Raw genomic sequence first — 22,083 nt, forward strand, 5'->3', positions numbered from 1 at the left:
GTATTTCCAACTACCCTGATCTCCTCACCCCATGAAAAAAGCATATAAAATTGTATTCCTCGGCAACACGGCAGTTGGGAAAACCACACTCATTACACAGTACTTGTACTCGAAAGTGCATGCACCAACTCCCACAATAGGAATTGACTTCCTCACAACGACCCATGAAATAAATGGCAAAGCTGTCCGTCTACAGCTATGGGATACTGCAGGGCAGGAGAGGTTCCATTCGATAATAGGAAACTACACCAGGAATACGTTTCTTGCAATAATAGTATTTTCTGTTGATGATTCTAAGAGTGTTGACAAAGTTGAGTCATGGATTAACGATTTTGTTTTGACACACAATCTCCGAGAGGAAACAAACCTGATGGTGGTTGCCAACAAAATAGATTTGATAGATAAAACAAATGAGAATATGGAAAGAGGCATACGGGTTGCGGCTAAAGTGGGTGCCAAGTTTGTTACAGCCTCAGGCTTGAGCCGTGAAGGAATAGAAAGAATGATCAATGGGATAGATGAATTTATTCTAGAAGATATTGACAAGACAAATGAAAACGATGATGAACAGCAGAATCAGATAACGATTAGGGCCAAAATAAACAAAAGATGCTGCCCATAAATAAATTAACCTATCTTTGTAGCAGCTGTTTGGTGTTTAAGTTAAATTAGCAATATAAGTGTTGGGGACGAAGCTTGAGACACGTCTGTTTAATGGTAGTGCATGGTAAAGTACTGCTTGCCTATTTCACTATCCTTCTTTCACTATTTCCTTGTTCAATTTGGCCAAATATCTCATTTATTTTCTCTTTTGTAAAAGCTTTGCCAATATTAAAGTTTTTTCTAACTCGGTCTGTCAAAAATGTCTTTTCGTCTTCAAACCCCTCAAAGCTCTCAAAATACTTTTTAAGGTCTATCAAAAGCTGATTTCCCGCCGAGCCAAACTTTTCATTGGAACAGAAAATGAGTCGAAGCTCTCCACAAAACTTCTTATGAAAATTCTCCACCAACTCCTTGTCAATAGGTGCTGGCAGTTTGTCATTTGCCTCGTAAAAGGTGTTGCTGATTTCCTGTATCGCTACAACCATCCACTCAGAAAATGATGAAAAATGGCTCTTTTCTGTAGAGAAGTCACTTTTGAGAGTATTAAGAATGAACGTCCGTATTTGGAACGCCTTTGTGTTGACTGTCTTGTCCAAAATCAGCTGTCTTTCAGAAGACGGAAGATACCTTGAAGCATCAACGACCAGACGCACCAGTTTAGAGTCTATGCGGGATTGGCTTTCAACAGCATCATCAACCATTTTCTTATAGTAATTTATGATTTCAGCTCGTTGTTCGCCACTGTGTTTGTTTATAATCTTTTCGATTTCTTTCAGTCCCATGGATAAAGTCAGGATGATGTTAGGGCATGATTTTTGCAAATGGATGTATACTATAGAGTTCCTTATAGACTGCAAGATAGCTTATAATCAATGCACATCAATAATGCTTAAATGCACATTTTTAATATTAAAAGAAATTTATTTTTTGGCCGGTTTAAACCCTGGAATGTCAACATTCTGCGACTCTTTCATATTTGCATACGAGCTCTGAATTATTTTTCTTTCCTTCTTCTCGGGCGCTTGTATCTCAGCCTTCAAAGGCCTGGATATTCTACTTTGAACTAAGTCGTCCTTGGCCTTTCTAGGCTCACTCCCCTTCTTCTTGAAAAACCCAAACAAATTTGATATCACAGAGCCTTTCGTCTCTGAATCGTCAGTATGGAAGATGGGTTTGTCAGTCTCTAAAACATCAGAAACATACGAACTGACATCAACATTATCATTAACCGTATTGCTCCCCTCTAAAGTAAAGATATCAGCAAAGCTTTTTGAAAACTTCTTCTTGTAAAGCTGATGTTGGTTGGGAACATCCGACTGGGATGCCTCTTCGGGAGCACTGACCAGATCGTCGTGGCCTCTATCAGTATCACTCTCTATTGGTAGCTGAGGCTGTTCAACATCGGATTTCAAAGTGCTGTTGTCTTTGCTTTCATTGACAGTCCTCGTTAAAGCGCTGTTCTCTGTAGTAGCATCATTCTTTTCTAAGCTACTGGCAGATACTGTTGGCTTGAAAGCTGCACCTTTATTTACTTTACTGGCTGGGTCTTTTTTGGGCTCGGATGGCGACAAAAGTATAGAAGCAGTTGCAGATGTGGAGGGTGCATTACTTTCAATACTCGAGGGCTTTACTCTATCAAATAAATTCTCTTCTTCATCTGACTCATCAAAAATTGAACTTTTTGGCACATTCGGGGATAGACTGGACTGTTTTACAGGCCAATTGGCTTCCTTTGTTAGTAGACTACTATCGTCCTCAATCTTGTTAGTGCTCAGCTTATTGCTGGTGTTTTCTATCACTGAACTATTGCCATTCTTTTCACCTTTGCCATTAATCATAAAGCTGTTTTCAACCTTTACAATATCTTTTTTTTGCGGAATGATAATGCCCTTTCCTGATCTGGCAATGTCCTCCAACGGACTATCCTGCATCCTGGGCTTCTCAACATTTAAGATCTTAGAAATTCCAAAATCAACAATATTTCTGACATTCCATTTGTTTCTCGGTTCTTTTGTCTTTACAGAATTGACTCCGATCTTTGATAAAACGTACTGGTAAAATAGGTTTTTGGAGTATATAAATTCAAAGTCTTTTAGATTGATCATTCCAAGTTTAAAGAAAATTATCAAAAATACTATTCTATTAGTTTGACTGAGGATAAATGTCTTTGTGAGTTCGGGATTGTCTATGTGCACAACCTGCCTCAGAAGATTGGGAGAAAGATCCTTGCTGCGAAGCGAATAGCCAAGGCCCATTTTGTATCTAAGAACATTTAGCTCAAGCGGAGATAAAGACTTTGCATTTTCGATGTGCTTGTAAACATCCTCGGTGGTTGAAAAAAGAGTCTTTTTATCAGACACCAATGAGTTTAAATCTTCCTTGCAAATAGAAAAGGTAACGTTATGGATGAATATTTCTTCATCTCTGAGCTTTAGAATATCTTTGATCTTTGAATAGTCGGATTGAATATTTTTAATGTGAGAGTTTGCAATATCAACAATTGTTCTATTTTTAAAGCTATTATCATTGATCTCAGCAATGGCGGGTCTGTGCGTCTCTATAATGTAGATTACTTTATCAACCAAAGAATGGCTTGAATACCTTTTAGTTGTTGTTCTGTAATACTTGATAATGACATCGCCAATGTGTTTTACAAGAATAGTGCTTTGTGGCTTTGTGGACTGCGATGGACCAAGGCTGTTTGTACTTGTGAACTCATGGCTTTCGGGCACCATTCTGACTGTGCCTGAAATTGTTCGTAGATCAGCGGTGGCATTCTTTGTGGTAAGCATATGGACACCAACCGGCATGTTGTTTCCCAGATCTTTTCTATCTGAGAAATGCACTGTCCGTGTGCTTGTACCATGAGCATCCTCTGGCTCATTATTAAAATTAATAGAGCTGTTGTTAGTGCCATCTTGATCCAAAAAGACATGCTCTGCTCTCTTTTCATTCTCCTGCAATGTAGCATCCTTCGGCTGGTTTTCATCAACAGCCAAGGTTTCATAGTAGATATCTTTATTTTCGGAAGATACTGGCAGGTTAATGTGGCTATTAACACCACTTTGTTGTGAACTAGAGACATTGGGTTTTTCGTGAACACTAGCTGAGATATTAAAATCTTCAGATTCAGAAGATAGAAAATCCGTAAACTTTGGTGCTTTTTCATGTGAATCAGATAAGGTAAAATGCGATGTTGCGTCCTCATCCGTGAAGCTTTCTGCAATGTTGGGAGCTGTCTTTGTCTCATTGTCACTAATCCTTGGCTTGGTTTCATTGTTGGCGGTCGATTTACATATATTCTCAATTGAAGAAGGCGAAAAATCAAAGTCAGAATTTAGAGTATCCTCGATATCATTTTGCATTGTCCTGGGGTTTTTAGTATCATTATCACTATCAGTTGAGGAAGAAATAGTAGGCACAGGAGCTAATTGTGGCTGATCTTTGGCATTTGGTTCACATTCTTCTTTGTCTGTCGCTTTCTTCCCTTGCACATTTTTTAGAATGCCAAAATCTTCTGCTTCGTCAGAATCAAATAAGCTTCTAGAAATGATGTTTAGCTCTTTTACTTCCCCTATGTTTGAGCTGTACGTCTCACTTGTAGTAAGACGATCACTTGTATTCTCACTTGTTGTGCTGCCAAAAGCATCCGGCTTGGCTTCATGTTTCATAGCCAACCCAGATATTTGATTCCCTTTACCACTAGACTTGCCTGAGTTCTTGGCTGTGTTCATTATTTGAAAATCCTCTTCATCATCCAAGAAGTCCAAAGCGCTATTCACTGGCGTGTTGGGAGATGATGTGATATTGTCCGAGTCTCTGCTCAGTGGAGAGCCCCAGCTAATTATATCCTCAAAGCTCTCATCATTGAGTGTGTCCTTTCTGTTTTTTTGATCCATGGATGGGTAAGATGAACCAGCAAAAATACTGCAGGGAATTGTATTTGAACAAATAACACAACCACAGATGATTCGCATTTTTAACAGCATCACTCCAGTTTTAACAATATTAGAGCATTTCTGCTAGAGAATATTAGCCTTCCAAGATATTTCGAGCTTCCAGAGTAGATAGATTACTGATTTGCAAGTTTTTTGATCAAACAAGCAAAATGTTCCCTTAACTTGTCTCTTTCCTCACAGCTGTCTTGTATAAACCTCAAACAAATCTTATTATAGGCTTTAGACAGCACTGCCGATCATATATTAAACAATACAAGCCGATATTTTGGTATTTATGGTCCAAGTTGTCTCTTGATTACTCGTAAATCTGCTCGTTGCTTTTCACTACACAGAATTGATTACAATGGCCACTCTTTTGTTAGTAAAAATTTATGCCCCCATGGCAACTGAACCAAAGAAAGCTCGGTCTTTGTTTTCAAACCTTCTGCTCTTGGTAAGGCCCTTCGTGCCAATCTTGCCGCAGGTGAGAAGTCCAGCAAGGACACCCTCTCTTCGAGAGAAGTTCATATGGACTGTCCTAGCCGTCTTGATATACTTGGTTGCATCTCAGATCCCGCTCTACGGAATCCTCACAACTAACATCCAGGATCACACCCAATGGCTTAGAATTCTAATAGCCTCTAGCAGAGGCACACTCATGGATCTTGGCACAGGGCCTGTCGTTACAGCCTCTGTCATAATGCAGCTCCTTACCTCATCAAAGATTATCGAGCCAGACTTTAATATACCTGAGGACAAGATTCTCCACGACTCTCTACAGAAGCTTATTGCCTTACTTTTGACCGTGGGCCAGGCCCTGGTCCAAATCATTACGGGTTTCTATGGCCCTTTTGAAACACTAACTAAGGCTAGCTGCTGTCTTATTGTCTTCCAACTGATTATTTCAGGAATTCTAGTAATATTACTGGATGAACTCCTGCAGAAGGGCTACGGAATTGGCAATGGTGTTAATCTCTTCATTGTTGCTAATGTTTGCGAAAGAATCATCTGGAATGCTATTAGCCCAAAGGTGTTCTATACTGGCAGGGGATTAGAGTTTGAGGGGTGTCTGGTAGCTACTGTCCATCTATTATTTGCCAGAAGAAATAAGCTTGCTGCTTTGTATGAGATTATGTTTCGTGAAAATTTGCCAAACCTCTCCTCTCTTATATTTACTTTTATTATTTTTAGCTTTGTTGTGTACGTCCAATCAATCAGGGTTGAGTTGCCAATCATCTCTCGTAAGCACAAGGGGATTGTAAGCTCTTATCCAATTAATCTAATGTACTCCTCGACAAATCCTATTCTCTTCCAAAACACCATTGTTACTCAATTTTTCAACGTTTCTAGACTACTCTACAAGTTCTTTCCCAAGAACTTATTTGTACGCCTCTTCGGGATCTGGGAGCAGAAGCCTAAAGTTGGATTTGCACCTGTTTCAGGTCTTTGTTATTACATTTTCCCGCCAAACTCGTATACTGACATGTTCACAAGACCCATTTTCTTTGCATTATATTGCTGTATAATGCTGTGCTCTTCTGCATTTCTAGCTGTCTCGCTTCTTGAGTCCCAGGAGGAAAATGCAGAAGTTGTATTTAAGAGAATTAAGGCCAAGGATATGCAACTTAAGGGCATTCGAGACACGAATGCTGTCGATAAACTTAATGAGTACGTTCCAACAGCAGCATTCCTCAGTGGGCTTCTGACCTCATTTGTGGTTCTTTTCTGTGATCTATTTTCAGTTGTAGGCTCGGGCAGCAATGTATTCCTTGCAGCAGGTATTGTAAACCAGTATATAAAGCTTGTCACTAAAGAAACAGCTAAGAGATCAGGAAAGGCGATTATTGAATAAATAAATCTGTCTTCCGCGGCTTTACCATTTAAACTTTCAATCGAATGCTGATTTGTTTGCATTCCGATATTATTAAATACCCTTCGCTCAAGTTGTCTTGTGCATTAGATGCAGCCATATTTCCACCAAAATTCAAGTTTAAGCACACACGCTATGAATGTTACATGCAAGTAGGCTGCCTGGCTTCACTAAGCTGCCCTGGTATTTATTGACATGAATATGTGGTTGTTTGTGGTTTAATTTTTATTAAATTTTATGGATTTTTAATATTTCTCAAATAATCCCTTAAAATCGGTGCTGAGTGGTGAAGTTTATGAACAGACATACTACCTAGTTTCAGTTTTTCTTTTCAGTTAATTTGTTTATTTTTCCCCAGAATGGCAATTGAAATTGATGAAAATAATCAAGCTAAAAAGTTGCAAAAAGTCAATACACAGTTATCTCAGATGGAAGAAAGAATGGATAAGGCAGCAGAGGCTTACATTAAGTGTCTTAAATTCTATATTGATGTTGAAAACGAACTAGACCAGAAAAGGATCGAGGAAAAATCAGAAAATGTAAAAAGAAGAAAGCCTCATTCATTTAAGAACTTTGAATTCCAAGGCCTATCGTATAGAGCAATTTCTGAGGATTTAAATTTGATATATGAGGGTATTAAAGAAGAAGAGGGCTTTGGACCAGAAAACTTTAAACGAAATGATGCTGTATCTTGCATTGTTGACAGAAAAAAGTACAAAGGAACCATCGTTTCTGTTAACCAGAGAGGGATGGTAATAAAGACACAGGATAGGAGAAAGATTAAGCTTTCTTGGGAAGAGATCGAAGATGGGGAGGCCAAGGTTACTAAACTTCAGAGCGACGACGAATAAATAATAATAATATTGCTAGCATCCAGCTTTACTTGTTTGATATTAATTTTGATTTATTGTATACTTGTTAATTATAGTTGACGCCACCCGACGATGAAACATTAATTTCAATTATGTCCACCAGTAGTTTATTGCATTAACAGCTATTCATGGTTGAAATTATCAAGCTATTTTGTAAAACGGGTCCGAAACGTGCATTTATAAATGAAAATACGAATAATTTATTTGGAACAACTTTGTCCAATAAGGCGAATAGGTGGTTTTATATTGAAGAGCTGTGTCTGCCCCATGTGGATATTTATAGCATCCGTACTGGCACTTAAAAAGACGTTACAGCTAAGGGATGTTAGTGAACTAAGTTCCTTAGATAGGAACTGCAGTGCAACGCAATCATTCACAGACAATCCTGCTGAGCTCGTTGGATTGGTGGCAATATTTAGGCATGGAGATAGGGCACCTTTAACCGTAGAGAGTGATGTTTGGAGGAAAAAATCCTGTATTAAGTGCGATGAAACATGCAGATCACAGCCTTGCAGCGATGGAATGCTGACGAAGAAGGGATACATTCAGGCAAAGAAACTGGGAAAATACATTAAAAAGTACTACCGCGCTAAATTTCATATATTGGATTCCCTGACAGGATACCACTCCAGTTATGAGCGAAGCATCAGCACATTGCATGGTGTTTTGGCAGGTTTAAACGAGTGGCACTATGAAATTTTTAGGGAAAATTCAATAGTCTCTGCTTCAAATGTAAAAATATTGAAGAATATCATTCTGAATGCAAAATTAAGCGAGTTCAAAAAGAGAAACTTACAGGAATACAAAATCTATGACGAGATAATTGCCGATTTCTGCTCAGAAACACCTTTCAGCTGCTCGAAATTCAGCTGCGATCCAAAAAAGATTTTGTCATTTGTTACTGATCAACAGAACGACCTTTTGGAATATGTAAACCTAATACGATCAAACATAATGGCAATGGGCATAACGCTGGGTGAGTTCGGTGAGTTTTTAAAGAAGGAAATGTTGAAGAGGCGAGCAATAACGCTTATTTCTGGCCACGATTCCTTGATCGTGAAGATTCTTAGCAGCTTGAATGCTGATATCAAAAAGCTTCCTTCGTACACCAGTGCAGTGTTTCTAGAAATATGGAAGGACAAACATCAAAATGAATTTGTAAGAATGGTTTATGATGGGTCTGTCGAGAAGTTTGGACTGTACAACGAGGAGTATGTATCATTTGATAACTTTATTAAATACATCGACATGTTTAACAATGCTAATAGACAGATCGGCACAGTCATAAACGGAGATACACAAAGGTTGCTGACAAATAATGAAATTAGGCAAGCCACTGCAATAACGTACAATGCTTATGCCCCCCTTGTTGATGCTATCCAACGCAATAGAGTCAGCGTTAAACCTACAAACAAGTTCTTAGCCTCAAACCTTTCTAAAACTGAGGAGTCTGGTGAGGATTTGTACGATCCAATATCACAGTTTTTATCTCCCAGCACAAAGAACGCAAGAGAGCCAAATGCAAAGCCAACTAGCTGCGAAAATAAGAATAGTGAAACTGGAAACGAAAAATCATGCAATAGTAAAGTAGATGGATGTGCGGTGTGTACGAGAAAATGCGAAGATGAAACCAAGACATCTTGTGAAAAGAAATGCCCTAAGAATCAATGTGGAACATCTTGCAAAAGTGAATTCGCTTCTCGTCCCGGAACATGTGCGGTGTTTGGCAGTACAAGCTGTGAAGAGTGCAAAAGACCCGCACAGCCTTGCAATAGTACTAGCACATCCTGTAATTGTAGAAAACCACAGACATGTAGTCCTGCCAAACCACAATGTGCAGACAGTGTTACTACTAATCCACCATGTGTAGGTGCAACTGAAGATGACTCGGAATGCAGCAACCAGAAGTTTCCAGAAACATATGCATTAAAGTAATAAAGTACTAAGTATGTAAATTATTCTGTTAATGTATATTTATTAGTTGGTTTTAATATACAAAATGTACAATAATATTGACTGCCGTAGTCTAAGTACTTCATTCTAGAGATGGGAAATTGGCCAGTGCAAGTTACAGAAATTTTTTGCCTCCCTAATGATGATTTACGAAAGACTGGAAAACTTCGACCCAGAAATTGATAGTCTCATAAAGGCAGAGGAAGAAAGACAAAGACAGGGACTCGAATTGATAGCAAGCGAGAATTTTGCCTCGGTTAGTGTTCTTCAGGCAAATGCTTCGGTTTTGACCAACAAGTACTCTGAAGGACAGGTTGGCCAAAGATATTACGGTGGTAATGAGTACATTGATGCCATTGAGACCATTTGCAAAACCAGAGCTCTGGAGGTGTTCAATCTTGATCCAAATGTCTGGGATGTGAATGTGCAGACGCTCTCCGGGACAGCCGCCAATATAGCAGTGTATACGGCACTCGTTGGTAAAGACGGCAAGATAATGGGACTTGATCTCCCCTCAGGTGGCCATTTATCCCACGGCTATCAAACACAGAAGAAGAAGATATCGGCCTCGAGTATATTTTTCAATTCAAGGCTATACAAGAACGGGGGTGATGGCCAGATTGACTATGAAAAACTTGAAAAGGACGCAAGCGAGTTTAAACCTGATTTAATAATTTGCGGTGGATCAGCCTATCCTTGCGACTTTGACTATAGGAGGTTCCGAGAGATAGCAAAGGACGCCTATCTGATGATGGACATGGCTCACATTTCGGGGCTGATAGCAGCAGGACTGATGAACAATCCATTTGAGTACTGCGATGTTGTGACAACCACGACACACAAAATTTTGCGAGGACCAAGAAGCGCTATGATATTTTACAAAAAGAAAGCTTTGAAAAACGGAACGGAGGTGGATATCAAGTCTCTGATTGATTTCGCAGTATTTCCAGGACTACAGGGAGGACCCCATAACCAGAAGATAGCTGCACTTGCTGTGGCTTTGAAACAAGCAAATACAGAAGAGTATCGCACCTATGTCAAAAATGTGTATGAGAATGCACAAACAATGTCGGATCAGTTCAAAAAGATGGGATACAGGCTTTATTCTGGCGGGACCATGTCTCACCTCATTTTGGTTTGTCTTGAAAAGGTTGGGGGTTATGAAGTTGAAAAAGTGTGTGAGATGGCTAATATTTATCTGAATAAGAACTGTATTGCTACGGATACATCCCCGTTAAGACCTTCAGGAATTCGGTTGGGCACGCCTGCATTAACAACAAGAGGGCTGTGCAAAGAGGATATTGTTAGGGTCTGCTTGCTTGTTGATGAGGCCATTAAACTCTCAACCGAGCTTTCACTTTCAAGCCGCGACTCTGAGACAGGCAAGCTTGATACCGAGACGTTTTTGCAAAAAGCCGAGAAGGACTCGAGAATAGCAGACTTGAAAAGGAGAGTGGTCGATTTTATAGTGAAATTTGACATTCCCAGGTTTAATTACCGTCAATAAATGGTTTGTTTAACTTTTAATACTGTTGTTAGCTATTTTCTCGTTTCATGAAGTTGATGTCCCTGCCCTTTCCACAATGGTTTGTTTACAACTGTGTTAATAAAATACTTCGATGAAATAGACCTTTTGAATTCCTCGAGTTCTTGCGAGCTGGAATGCTCAGAGTATCTAAAATAGACTATTTCAATCCCTTTTTTTATATTTTTCCCATCCATTCTGCTGTATGTTTTGTATTCTTGCTTTTCTTTCCAGCCTGACCCACACAACACAATAATTTTGTCAGCATATATTTTTGAAGCAATTTCGTTTAGTTTGCGCAAATCAGCAGTACTGATGACTTTGACGGGTGCTTCTTCAGTTGTGATGCGATCAAAGGGTTTAAGTCGCAACGATCCAGTGCTATTGTCCAAACCACAGCCGGACACTGAAAAAGACTCGTCATAAAGCCTTAGGCTGTCGCAGTCCACATTTTTAGCATTTTCTTTAAACAGTATATGAGCTTTATTTCGAATCGGACACGAGATGTTCAATGCACTTTCGCATAGAGTGGCTTTAAAGTTGACTTGTTCTAAAAGTTCGGTGTGCTCATTTTTATATTTGACTATTTCTGGCGGCTCCAGGCTCATTTTTGTCTTCCTAAATGCGCCTTTCTTTTGGATTGTCCGAAGCGTTCTTGTCAGCGTTACACTTTTAACGAATCCAAATGTCTTTGTACTCATTCTCCTCTCATTCACTATTTCTGCCACATCTCTATTGATTTTATCGACTGTGTATCTACTGTAGCACTTGTAAATATCATACTTGTCCTCGGTGACTTGGACTTTCTCGTTAAGATATTCAGCAATGGACAAAAATATCTTTTCCTTTCCAATGCGGTATGTGCAACATAGGACACAAACATTTAGTCTGCACAGTCTATTATCTTGATCAAGCCTTTGCAGAATTTTTGAAATAGCCTCTTTTTGCGATGGAAATGAAATGAAGTTTTGATATGTATTGTCAAGATACACACATTTAAAGCTGATATCAAGAGTGTGGTATACTTTGCAATACCTGAAGTCACCAGTATGCAGGACAAATTGATTGTTTATCAGAAATATAAAGCACACAGCACCAGGGCAGTGGTTGGCCTCAATGAGCCGAACTACGAAACTACCAAAGTCATAGCTTGTATACATTTCAAGCCCAACTGCCTTTGCACCAAGTGCTGCACATACAAGCTCTGACGTGGTTTTTGAACAGAATACTGGAAACTCAAAGGACTTGTTCAGTTTTGTGTAGTGGTCGGCGTGAAAGTGGGAAAGAAAATAGTGCGTGCAATTAGTTATTTTAAGATCAAAGCAGTCTACAGTTATTGTCGAATCAAGTATTCGCTTGCAAACCGGGACTTCTGAGATGTCCGTTTGATCCTGGTTCTTCAGAGATTTCCTCATCCAAAACACAATGGGAAGTGCAAGTTTTAGAACTTAAACTAGAGGCCGAGTAGAATGTCTGATAAGCCAACTCCTATTCGTTTATAGATGGCATCAGCTACTTTGAAATACGCAAAACAGCGATAGGATCCAGGAACTTTCTTAATGGAATTACATACATATCACCTGATCCGTACTTTTATTCCAGTACCAGAGGCTAGAAGCTATAGAAGCCCAGGACTAAGCAATGATAGACCTGTAAATAACCATTCTTTTAATGAAAGATTCTAATGCCATCTCGGCTAATGGGAGAGTATAGAGTAGATCTTCAAGCAAGTCAAAACCACAGTTGCAACACTCACCATAATTTATTGAAAAACTAACACACAGGCCCCAGCCATAACAGTATCTGTTCTAGTCAATGTAAGGTTCTAGTTTTGAGTAGATCTCCGAATATGGAGTATCATTCTGTATTATATTATTAACAATCTGCTTAAATACCTTGTTAAGAGATCTTCCCTTCCGATAGTTTATCAAAGGCATCATCAAACGGTACTTTGGTGGCTCGAGTTTTGATGCCTCTTCAATATATTCTTTTACAACTTGCTTCATATTAATGTTAGCGCTGCACATTTGCACAAATATTCTAACATTATCCCAGGCATGTCTGCCAATCATTATCCCATCTAAGTTCCGCACTATTTCCATTCCATCTTCCCTTATTCCTCCATTCAAACTTATAAAAAGATGGGGGAAGAGGGCTTTAATATCGTAAACATATTGGTATGCCAGTGGCGGGACGTTTCTATTCTGTTTTGGATTGAGTCCGTGCAGCCAGCACTTTCTGGCATGCACATAGAACCTAAAGCAGGGTGTATTCTCAGATATATACCTTATAAAATCCTTGAAGAATTCAAAAGAATCATTCTCATCGACGCCCGTACGAATCTTCAATGATAAAACTGCCCCAGTGTTGTTATGAACTGCATTGACTATCTCAGCCACTCTTTCCTTTTCCAGCATCAGAATGGCACCAAATTTACCAGACTGCACTCTATCTGAGGGACATCCACAGTTAAGATTAAAGCGTCTCCAGCCCATTTTCTGTAATATTTTAACGCTCTCGGCTATTTCCTCCGGATTTGATCCTCCAATTTGTACTACTGTTTTATCTTCTGGGCTTCCCAGAATGAACTGGAGCCTCTGATTCGTGACATTTACAACAGTCGACGATACAATCATTTCAGTGAAAAGTACAACATCGGGAGATGTCTTTCTGATCAACATTCTGAAATATGGTGTTGTTATCTTTAGCATAGGAGCCAGACTGATTTCGATGACCATGGCCAGTTATTTCGGGAGCTGGGGCTGAAATGAAAAAAATAAAAGCTGTCAGATGACAGTTATTCTTGTCCATGCACAATACTAATAAACTATTTTTATTTATTGCAAGGCCATCTTCTCGGCTTCAATGTTGGGCATATTTACTTGCGCATAGCTGATCTAATCTAGTTCTGATGCATGAAGTCTCAATAATAAAAGCATATTGAAAAACTAAGGCGAGGGTTGTCTAAAATAAAGGACTGAATACGCATATTAGCATCTTAAATTGACCATCAATTTAATACTTAACTAGCCATAGAATACTGCACAGTATTGGCCTTGCTGGCTGTGAAGATTTACTTGCCTAGAAATATACTTTCTTAACATCATTTGAATTAAACTCTATTTGACAGCTTGGACACTTCCTTTGTCTTGCTTTGAGCCTGCTATTCAGACAAGAATCGCAAAACGTATGCATACACTTGGAAATAACACTATTCTTGATATTTGTGTCACACAAAGAGCATCGTAGAACCTTCTTGTACCGTTCAACCTCCTCAATAATGTCAATGTCTGCCGTACATAAACCTTTATAAGTCTCGCATATCCTTTTAATATCACCGTACTCCACCTGAAGTGCCCTAATATCGCTTTTTATCTCAAATAGTTCACTCTGTGCCTGTCTGTAAGCAATATTGATGGTATTAACTTCATTTTCAAGTATTCTAATATTGGACTGCAATGTTGTTAGCAAAACCTTATAGTCATTGATCTTCCTGTCCTTTTCACAGGACTGAATATCAAAGTTGGTAATCTTCTCCTCAAGGCTCCTTGTTTCATTTAGAAGAGTATCTTTCCATTCACCTAGTCTTCTCTTCTCCCTTTCAACATACTGCTTGCTATCTTCTAAGGCCTTGATCTTACATTTCAGATTAATGTTTTCGGTCCTGTGCTCCGAGGCATTTCTTAGTGATTCTGACAGGCTTTCTTCGAGCTTCTTGTTTGCAGCCAAAATTTGATCATAGGCTGTTGTTATGTTTTCAAGCTCTTCCATCAGTGCATTCTCAGTATCATTTGTGTTTACTAATTTTTCTGTGGTTCCTCTAATCCTTATCTTGCTTTCATAGTCTGAGATAAGCTGTGTAAGAGCCTCAATTCTCTGCTCTAGAACATTATTCTTTTCCTGTAACACAGATAGCTCCCTTTCAAGCTCTGCATTCAACGTCTTGAACTTTATTAGCTCTTGTTCAGAATCAATAGATTTCTGAATATCTAGCAGAAAATCTCTATTGATGAGAGGAGGGCTTCTCTTATTGGTAATATCTGAAAGCCTTTTGTTGGAGTCTTTTAAAATATTACAGGACTCCTTTTGTATTTGAAGCTGATTTTCTAGGTCTTTTATTTTGCTTTTGCATCCTTCAAGTTCAGAACTCACCTTAAAAAGCTCTTTGTTTTTCGTTTCAATAATCTTTTCCAAGGTTTCCGACCCATTGCTGTTTAAAACAGACGTTTTGATTCTTTTTCTCTCTTCGGAAAGCTTGGAGTTCATGCTTCTCATTTCCTCTAGCTCATTCTCAAGATTGTAAATTCTGTCATTTCTTTCCTTCAGGACAGTCTGGAGGTCTTTCTGTCCCCACATATTTTTTACTTCAACATTTGACGAGTTTTCTGAGTCAAGCATTGGCTGTGTTCTAAGGTCTTCCAGGAGATTGGAAAGGAGAATTTTCTGTTTGGAATAGATTCCATTGGTGCTGAGCATGGTTTCCAATTGCAGGATGCATTCCTTAAATTTCTTTTTGAATCTCTTGTCATGCAATCTACTTGACTTTGCCATTAATGGGCTTAAAAAAAGCAAAAAAATAGAGACAAATGACGGAGAAGATGGTCTGGTAAATGTCCTTTGGATCTAAAGTTGGCTACTGCATATTGATTGCATATTTATATTACACTTGCTTTTATAGTGGTTTTGATGATCTTATCAAGCAAACAAAAGTACAAATGGAAAAAATAAGGGCATAAAATAGAATGGCTAAGAATGTAAAATATGGTTCACATAAAGTGGGATAGAAACACAGCAATATGCATGACTGCAACACCCAACCTGTCCTTCGCCAAAAGGCCGATATAGAATCAATATTGGATAATAAAGTTGACACAGAAGTGACAAATTAATATAGAAAGTTTTCTCTTGACTGTAGTTGGCCAGGAAGATCCGTCTTCTGACAAATAAACTAAGGCTTTGGTATAGAATGCTACCGCAGAATATTACTTTGAATGTAAATTGAGACTATCTAAATATCATCGCATGCCCTCTGTAAATAAATTTTTTAGATCTCTGTTCATTGTTCTTTCTCCATACCCTCCATGAAAGTTACACATCAAAAAAATGTATACTACTTGGATTTGAATAAAAACCTGTACCGAGGATATGTTGAAACCTCTCTTTCCAGGGAAAGCCATGAAAAGTACATTACATACAAGTCTTCCCATCTGGAAATTGAAGAGGTGATCTTACTGGAGACTTCTGAGCCAATGGAAATTGAACACTACAACACAAAACACACAAAGGATAAAGCTAAGAATGCAAAGCTGGGAGCAAAGATTAAAATAAGAAAAAACCCAAATATTTATGGCGCCACGTCTAAGCACTCTGCTGACCTAAGCATCCTTAATCCAAATGCTAATTTGTCTACTAGAAATAATGATTTTTCATGCATCACCACTTTATACAACAATGACACGAGTAATAACAGCACAGTGATGGATACCAGTGACATGGTGGCGGTTAACAACGATGCCGGCGAATTGGCTTTTTTTGATGCCAAAGCATTCATACATGATGCATTTAGAATTAAAATACCTGAGAACTGTCTAGATTCCAATATAAAAGTAAGGATCGTATTCAAGCCATCTCCCGATAATCCGGCTATTCTCTGGTATAGGCCAGTCTCAAATAAAGATAAACACAAAGAGGTAGTTGCATGCAATTTTTACAATAACTCTTCCAGTGCTGCACCATACATAGACACCATCACCAATGTTGATCTGTACTATGTTATTCCTAACATTGAGGAGGTTAAGGTAGTTAGTTCTGGATCCTTTAAATCAATAAAGGAGGAGGACAAAATGATTATTTACCTTTACAGCGCCTTTTCCCACCCAAAATACTTTATGTTTGCTGTCGGAACCTACAACCAAAGTGATATATTCAATGATAACGATCAGAGAAAGATGCTTATACCCTATATTATGACAGCAGAGGGCATATCAACAGATCACTCTGAAGTTCAGAACGACCTTCAAGCTCTTATTAAGTATATAGAGGGATTCACCAAGACCCAGGAGCTTTCTACCTGCAATATTGTGTTTAGCCTCATCGATGTTGAAAATCTTGTTGCCAAGAATATGGTTGTTCTTAAATACACCTATCTTCCCTCTCAAAGAGACATTGAAATGGCATATTTTCTGAAGAAGATTCTGTCAGAGTCTCTTTGCCAGCAGGTATACCACTTTCTTAACTGGAGCGCTTATGATTCTTGGATTTATTTTGGATTTTCAGGATACCTTAGCGACTATTGTATTCGCTATCTTCTTGGAAACAATGAATTTCTTTATAACTATTTTGAAGATAAGCAGTTTGTGGTCAACGAAGATGTTCATGAGTATCCTCTTTTCTACACTTTTAGAAAAGAAAGTGAGGTGCATTCCGAATTTTTTAGAAAGAAAGCTAGACTTGTGTTTCACTCGATGGAAGCCAATCTTAGCTTTGCATTCCTTCAGAAGATATCAGATGAGCTAATAGAGCTGCGAAGCGTAGCAAAGGACAGTGGCAGTGCATCTAGCAATTCAAGCAATGCTAACAGTAACATTGATGTGCCAACATCCAATAATAGTATTAACAATGGTGCCAATGACAGCAGCAATACTCACAGCATATGGGCCATTAGCAATGCTGAAATATCCTCTCATACTACCTTTCAAGACCTCAAAAGATGTTTCACACCCCGGTTTATTAAAATAGTCAAAGATGCCACAGGCAAAGATCTCAGATCCTTCTTTGATTTCTATGTATTCAGGCCTGGGCTCATGCGGGTTAAGCTTCAGTTCCAAATAAATAAAAAGAAGAACAGCGTTAAGGTTAATGCATCCTACACATCCACATCCCTCTTGCCTGGTGCAAACAAGAGACTGCTTGGCAATGTAGATATCAAATCTGTAGAATTGGAGGGTGGCTTTGACCATTCCATTGCTTTTGGAAACGAGAATGTATTCTACTACCATACGAGAACAAAAAAGAAGAAAAAAGATGATGAAGAGGAAACAATGCCTTTACTTTACATACGTGTAGATCCTAAGAGATTGAATATATTTGAGTATACAGTAGAACAGCCCGACTACATGCACATTGAGCAGCTACAAGACAAAAGTGTTATAGGACAGCTAGAGGCCATTTACAATCTGGGGACAAAGCCATCACTCTCCTCCTGCGAGGCTCTTGAGAGGCTTCTCGATAATTTCCACATATTCTATAAGATCAGAGCAAAGATAGCCTATATCCTCAGATCAATCAAAATTGAGGACTATGATGGTCTTCAAAGAATCATTCAGTATTTTATAAGAACCTACTGTGTTCCTAATTCTACTATTTTGAAGAGTAACGAGTTTGGGCTTATTTCCTACTTCATTCAAAAGCATCTTGTTGATAGTATTTCTCAAATCAACTTTAAAGAAGAGTGTGTGATTTCAAACTCTAAAATAGTCTTGGCCTTCTTGGAAAACATTCTAAAATTCAACGACAATTCTCTGAGCCAATTCGAGGATTCATGGTATGTTGCTAATGCCATTAACTTATTTTGTATCCACACATGCTTTCTAATGTGCTATAACTCGCCCGCTTCAGAGTCTGAACGAGTGATAAACAGCATTGCATTTAGCAGTGGAAACGATGTGGATTTTGGTGATGTTGTGGGTCATATTGACAGCACGTTTCATAAAAATATTAACTACACTGCTAATTATGCATATGACACTATTAGAACCAATTTTAATGAAGCTGAAGTTGCCAACATGAATACTAGTATCAATAAGAGTGATAAGAATAATGCAAACTGCGAACAGCTGTTAAGCAGATGCATCAGTGAGCTAGAAAGATTCAGAATTTCCGACATGGTGTTCCCTTCCAACAATAACATTATCACTAAAATTTGTATTCTTTCTTACATTAGATTGGCTTTTTATAACAAAGTAAGCATCAAACGATCTACCCTGGAAAATCTCTGCAGGTACCCAAATCTGCATTCTGTCAGGTTTGTTGCTATTGAAGGGCTCATTCTTCTCTTCTCTGACGCTCTTCCCTTTGTGCTGTCCTTGGCATTAGAAGAGACATCCTTTGTTGCCAAATCAATACTTGGAATTATCCTTAGAATAATGCTTTTAAATCTAAGAGTGCATTTACTAGATACAAATGAATATGAAGTGAATTTAACAGAAAGGTTGAGAGTATGCCTTTCTAAATGTACCGAAACTCTTTACAGCATATACAAACATCATCCATTCCATGTTGGCATAGCAGATCTGGTCCAGAAGATGTTTTCAATGATTGAGGGTAAGTTTCTTATCCTCTCTGACTATTCAGAATATATTATTTCTAAATACGACTATGCCAGAGAGAATGACAATAGACTTTCCATTCTCAAAATGCCTTCTGCCACAAAGAGGATTAGAATCAGCAATTTCCAGGAACTGAGGATTGCTGCTTTTGAGGAATCCTATACGTTGAGACTCCCCAGAATAAAGAACTTTAGAAGCAAAACCATTAAGGATTCTGTCCCACTGTTCAAATGCTTAAAGATAAGGCTGACTCCTCCACGATATTTAGTCAAGCACACAAACGAATACATTATACGATTCAAAATAAAGAAAACTAAAATTAGGGTAAAGAAGAGTGACATTGCACTAATGCTTATAAATAAGTATAGAGAAAACAAGGGGTCCGAGAAGATAGATGAGTGCATTTCGAAAAGTAAGCCTACAGGATTTTTCCAGTGGGATCCACTGACGTCAGATCAGATTCTAGAAGTTGTGCATACCCATAAAATGCCTGCAGATGGCCAAGATGAAATAGCCACTAATTTGACTTATGTTCAGGTGTTCCAGGAAGTAGAAAAGTCTCTGATTTTTGTCCTTAGCTACAATCTAGTCGTAAGCAAGATGTATCAAACAGCTAAGTCCCTTTACAGCTACATTGAGTATGTCTTCTTGAACAATGCGTTTATCAAAGAGAAGATACGTCCTATGACTGAGGAGAGTAGGAGAATATGTGGAGGTTTCCTAGAACGACTAAAAGACAACCCCTCATATGCAGCCTTTTGCTACCCTGTTGATACCACGGAGCTTAAGAACTATGCCGATATTGTACGGCATCCTGTCAGCTTCCATGATATTGAAGCGAATCTGTCTGTCTACCAGAGCATAGATGCTTTTATAATTAGTCTTGAAAGGATATGCTCCAATTGTCTTAAGTACAATGATTCGAGGTCTGTGATAGCTGGGATGGCACAGCAGCTTCAGAAAGAGATAGACAGCTTTAAGAAAGAACAGACCTCAATTTTTGAGTCTCCTTTGATTAATTCTGTTGATGTTATAAGGAATATTATTGCCTCCTTTAACATTGAACATCTATTTGACTCCACCATTCAGAATATTGCAGAAATACGGTCCTGGGGAGACCTGGAAAATGAGTTAAACAGACTAAAGAAGAAATACTCAAGAACCAGTCATAATGGAAAGCTAATCACTAGCTCAATAAGATTAATAAAAGAACAATTGAAGAACTGGTTTCTATATGATGGGGTGAGGGTGCTTATGATGCCAGAATGAACAGTAAATTGCCGTATTTGTTCTTTTTATACAGACCATCCTTAGATTAACATTACTTTGTATTCTGTGCACTTTTATAACCGCTTCTGCTTCCCCACAGCGTCTACATGCATGGCATCTTGATAGCTACGACTATTTTTTCCTCGTTTTAAACCCACATAAGCAGAAGAATACTATGAAGAAAATTTTTAACGATTCACACGTAAAACTAATGGCAGATTTTCTATCCAAGAATCTAAATTCAATACTTAGATCCTCAGTTCCCATTGAAAAACAATCTAGAAAGCTTCTTATTCTGATGGATATCGACCAGCTGGAAATACTTGAGCTGCATTCTTCAATTGGAAGCTTGAGCGAATGGGAGGTTGATGAGCAGCTGAAGAAGTTCGGGTTTTTATCGAAGATAAATTTATTTGAAAAGAAAGCAATACTGGCCGATCTTATAAAGAAGAGACTAATAAAGGTTATTTCCTATAACAACAGCTTAGTTGACTATGAAAATCTACCAGAAAATGCAGACTCTCAGCTTGTATACGCCCTCCTGAAACATCTACATGAATATAGCAATAGGCCAATTCCAAAATCTGATATTCCCCAGAAATTTTATCTGCCCGAATTTAGTCCAAGATATCCAGAAAGACGACCCACCCATCTCAATATCTATAACGACGCCACATTCTTTAAGCATCTTTCTGATGAGGTGTTGCCACAGATCGCGGAGGAATGCACACCTGGTCTTTCCCTCAAGGAGCGTAGGAGGCTTACCAAAAGGACGTTTTACAGCAACGAACGGTTTCCAAACAGGACAAACGAGCATTCAATAAAAGATTTTTTGAATGATCCAAACGTTACTTTAAGGAAGAAGAAAGCATTGTACTACGAACCATCGGTCCCAATTAACTATAAGACAGACCAGAAAATAGAACTGCCAAAAATTTCGCATGAACTCAGAATGATAGAACCTGATGTTAATCCTGACTTGTATGATCGGTTTGACCTCCGAGAGTTTGTTGATCAAACACTGTTCACAAACAACAACATTCCAATTCCCACGCGGCCAAGACATTCTTCAATTGCTGAGTTTAGAGTGAATATTAAAGGATATCACAGTTTTGTGAGGTTTCTACAGCAACACCTTTTTAGACTGATTATTAGCCAGGACAAGTATATTTCGGCTGCAGATGCTGAGTATATAGCAAAGGAGATACAGGCATATTTGACATTAGCTGAGCTTGAATACTTCTACGATGTTTACATTGGTTCAGCCAGCTTCAAACCTGAACAGCTGGGAAGATTTAAGAGGAGCAAGGTTGATGGAAGAAAAAACAAAAAGACAACCATTCCAGATCAAGTGGACGATGGCAATGTAAAATCGGATATAGATGGGCTAGTATGAAAATACAGCCAGTCATTTAATACTACGATGCCTTAATTAAAGCTTATGCGCAAATGACAGATAGACACATGCACACTATTTCTGCAACACCATTTTCTAATAGCGTTTATAAGCTTAAGCTGTGCGTCATAAAAAGTGGGTCAATAAATTTATTTTTGTTACTTTACTAAACCAATAATTATGTTGCATAGATCCAACAATCTTTTCGATAGCTTTTCTATAAAAAGACACGGACGACTGTCTGAAAAACTAAGTTTAGACCCATAGATCGAGACACGTGGTATTCTTAAGGCCTTTAGGCATATGTCTTTGTGATTAGCATAAAAGTCC

At 38.5% G+C, this 22,083-nt stretch overlaps 12 protein-coding genes across 12 annotated transcripts; 7 read left to right on the forward strand and 5 right to left on the reverse strand.

The window, feature by feature from the left end:
- Positions 1-31: 31 nt before the first annotated feature.
- VICG_01060 (small GTP-binding protein domain protein) lies at positions 32-622 on the forward strand (the record flags this gene model as incomplete). Its single annotated transcript, XM_007604444.1, has 1 exon — positions 32-622. The coding sequence occupies one exon, from the start codon at positions 32-34 to the stop codon at positions 620-622; it is 591 nt and encodes a 196-aa protein (XP_007604506.1).
- Positions 623-743: 121 nt separating this feature from the next.
- On the reverse strand, positions 744-1,385 carry VICG_01061 (uncharacterized protein; the record flags this gene model as incomplete). The annotated part of the gene is made up of 1 exon (XM_007604445.1): positions 744-1,385. One exon carries the CDS (start codon positions 1,383-1,385, stop codon positions 744-746), a length of 642 nt encoding a protein of 213 aa, XP_007604507.1.
- A 138-nt stretch (positions 1,386-1,523) lies between these two features.
- Positions 1,524-4,502, reverse strand: VICG_01062 (uncharacterized protein; the record flags this gene model as incomplete). Its single annotated transcript, XM_007604446.1, has 1 exon — positions 1,524-4,502. The coding sequence occupies one exon, from the start codon at positions 4,500-4,502 to the stop codon at positions 1,524-1,526; it is 2,979 nt and encodes a 992-aa protein (XP_007604508.1).
- A 403-nt stretch (positions 4,503-4,905) lies between these two features.
- Positions 4,906-6,393, forward strand: VICG_01063 (uncharacterized protein; the record flags this gene model as incomplete). Its single annotated transcript, XM_007604447.1, has 1 exon — positions 4,906-6,393. The coding sequence occupies one exon, from the start codon at positions 4,906-4,908 to the stop codon at positions 6,391-6,393; it is 1,488 nt and encodes a 495-aa protein (XP_007604509.1).
- Positions 6,394-6,770: 377 nt separating this feature from the next.
- VICG_01064 (uncharacterized protein) lies at positions 6,771-7,262 on the forward strand (the record flags this gene model as incomplete). Its single annotated transcript, XM_007604448.1, has 1 exon — positions 6,771-7,262. The coding sequence occupies one exon, from the start codon at positions 6,771-6,773 to the stop codon at positions 7,260-7,262; it is 492 nt and encodes a 163-aa protein (XP_007604510.1).
- A 288-nt stretch (positions 7,263-7,550) lies between these two features.
- On the forward strand, positions 7,551-9,218 carry VICG_01065 (uncharacterized protein; the record flags this gene model as incomplete). The annotated part of the gene is made up of 1 exon (XM_007604449.1): positions 7,551-9,218. One exon carries the CDS (start codon positions 7,551-7,553, stop codon positions 9,216-9,218), a length of 1,668 nt encoding a protein of 555 aa, XP_007604511.1.
- A 157-nt stretch (positions 9,219-9,375) lies between these two features.
- On the forward strand, positions 9,376-10,743 carry VICG_01066 (uncharacterized protein; the record flags this gene model as incomplete). The annotated part of the gene is made up of 1 exon (XM_007604450.1): positions 9,376-10,743. The coding sequence occupies one exon, from the start codon at positions 9,376-9,378 to the stop codon at positions 10,741-10,743; it is 1,368 nt and encodes a 455-aa protein (XP_007604512.1).
- Positions 10,744-10,775: 32 nt separating this feature from the next.
- VICG_01067 (uncharacterized protein) lies at positions 10,776-12,176 on the reverse strand (the record flags this gene model as incomplete). Its single annotated transcript, XM_007604451.1, has 1 exon — positions 10,776-12,176. The coding sequence occupies one exon, from the start codon at positions 12,174-12,176 to the stop codon at positions 10,776-10,778; it is 1,401 nt and encodes a 466-aa protein (XP_007604513.1).
- Positions 12,177-12,569: 393 nt separating this feature from the next.
- On the reverse strand, positions 12,570-13,499 carry VICG_01068 (tRNA dihydrouridine synthase A; the record flags this gene model as incomplete). Its single annotated transcript, XM_007604452.1, has 1 exon — positions 12,570-13,499. The coding sequence occupies one exon, from the start codon at positions 13,497-13,499 to the stop codon at positions 12,570-12,572; it is 930 nt and encodes a 309-aa protein (XP_007604514.1).
- A 343-nt stretch (positions 13,500-13,842) lies between these two features.
- VICG_01069 (uncharacterized protein) lies at positions 13,843-15,312 on the reverse strand (the record flags this gene model as incomplete). The annotated part of the gene is made up of 1 exon (XM_007604453.1): positions 13,843-15,312. One exon carries the CDS (start codon positions 15,310-15,312, stop codon positions 13,843-13,845), a length of 1,470 nt encoding a protein of 489 aa, XP_007604515.1.
- A 530-nt stretch (positions 15,313-15,842) lies between these two features.
- Positions 15,843-20,357, forward strand: VICG_01070 (uncharacterized protein; the record flags this gene model as incomplete). The annotated part of the gene is made up of 1 exon (XM_007604454.1): positions 15,843-20,357. The coding sequence occupies one exon, from the start codon at positions 15,843-15,845 to the stop codon at positions 20,355-20,357; it is 4,515 nt and encodes a 1,504-aa protein (XP_007604516.1).
- A 175-nt stretch (positions 20,358-20,532) lies between these two features.
- Positions 20,533-21,753, forward strand: VICG_01071 (uncharacterized protein; the record flags this gene model as incomplete). Its single annotated transcript, XM_007604455.1, has 1 exon — positions 20,533-21,753. One exon carries the CDS (start codon positions 20,533-20,535, stop codon positions 21,751-21,753), a length of 1,221 nt encoding a protein of 406 aa, XP_007604517.1.
- Positions 21,754-22,083: the final 330 nt, after the last annotated feature.

The sequence above is a fragment of the Vittaforma corneae genome (assembly GCF_000231115.1).
Source record: "Vittaforma corneae ATCC 50505 unplaced genomic scaffold supercont1.8, whole genome shotgun sequence".
Classification (NCBI taxonomy): domain Eukaryota; kingdom Fungi; phylum Microsporidia; family Nosematidae; genus Vittaforma; species Vittaforma corneae.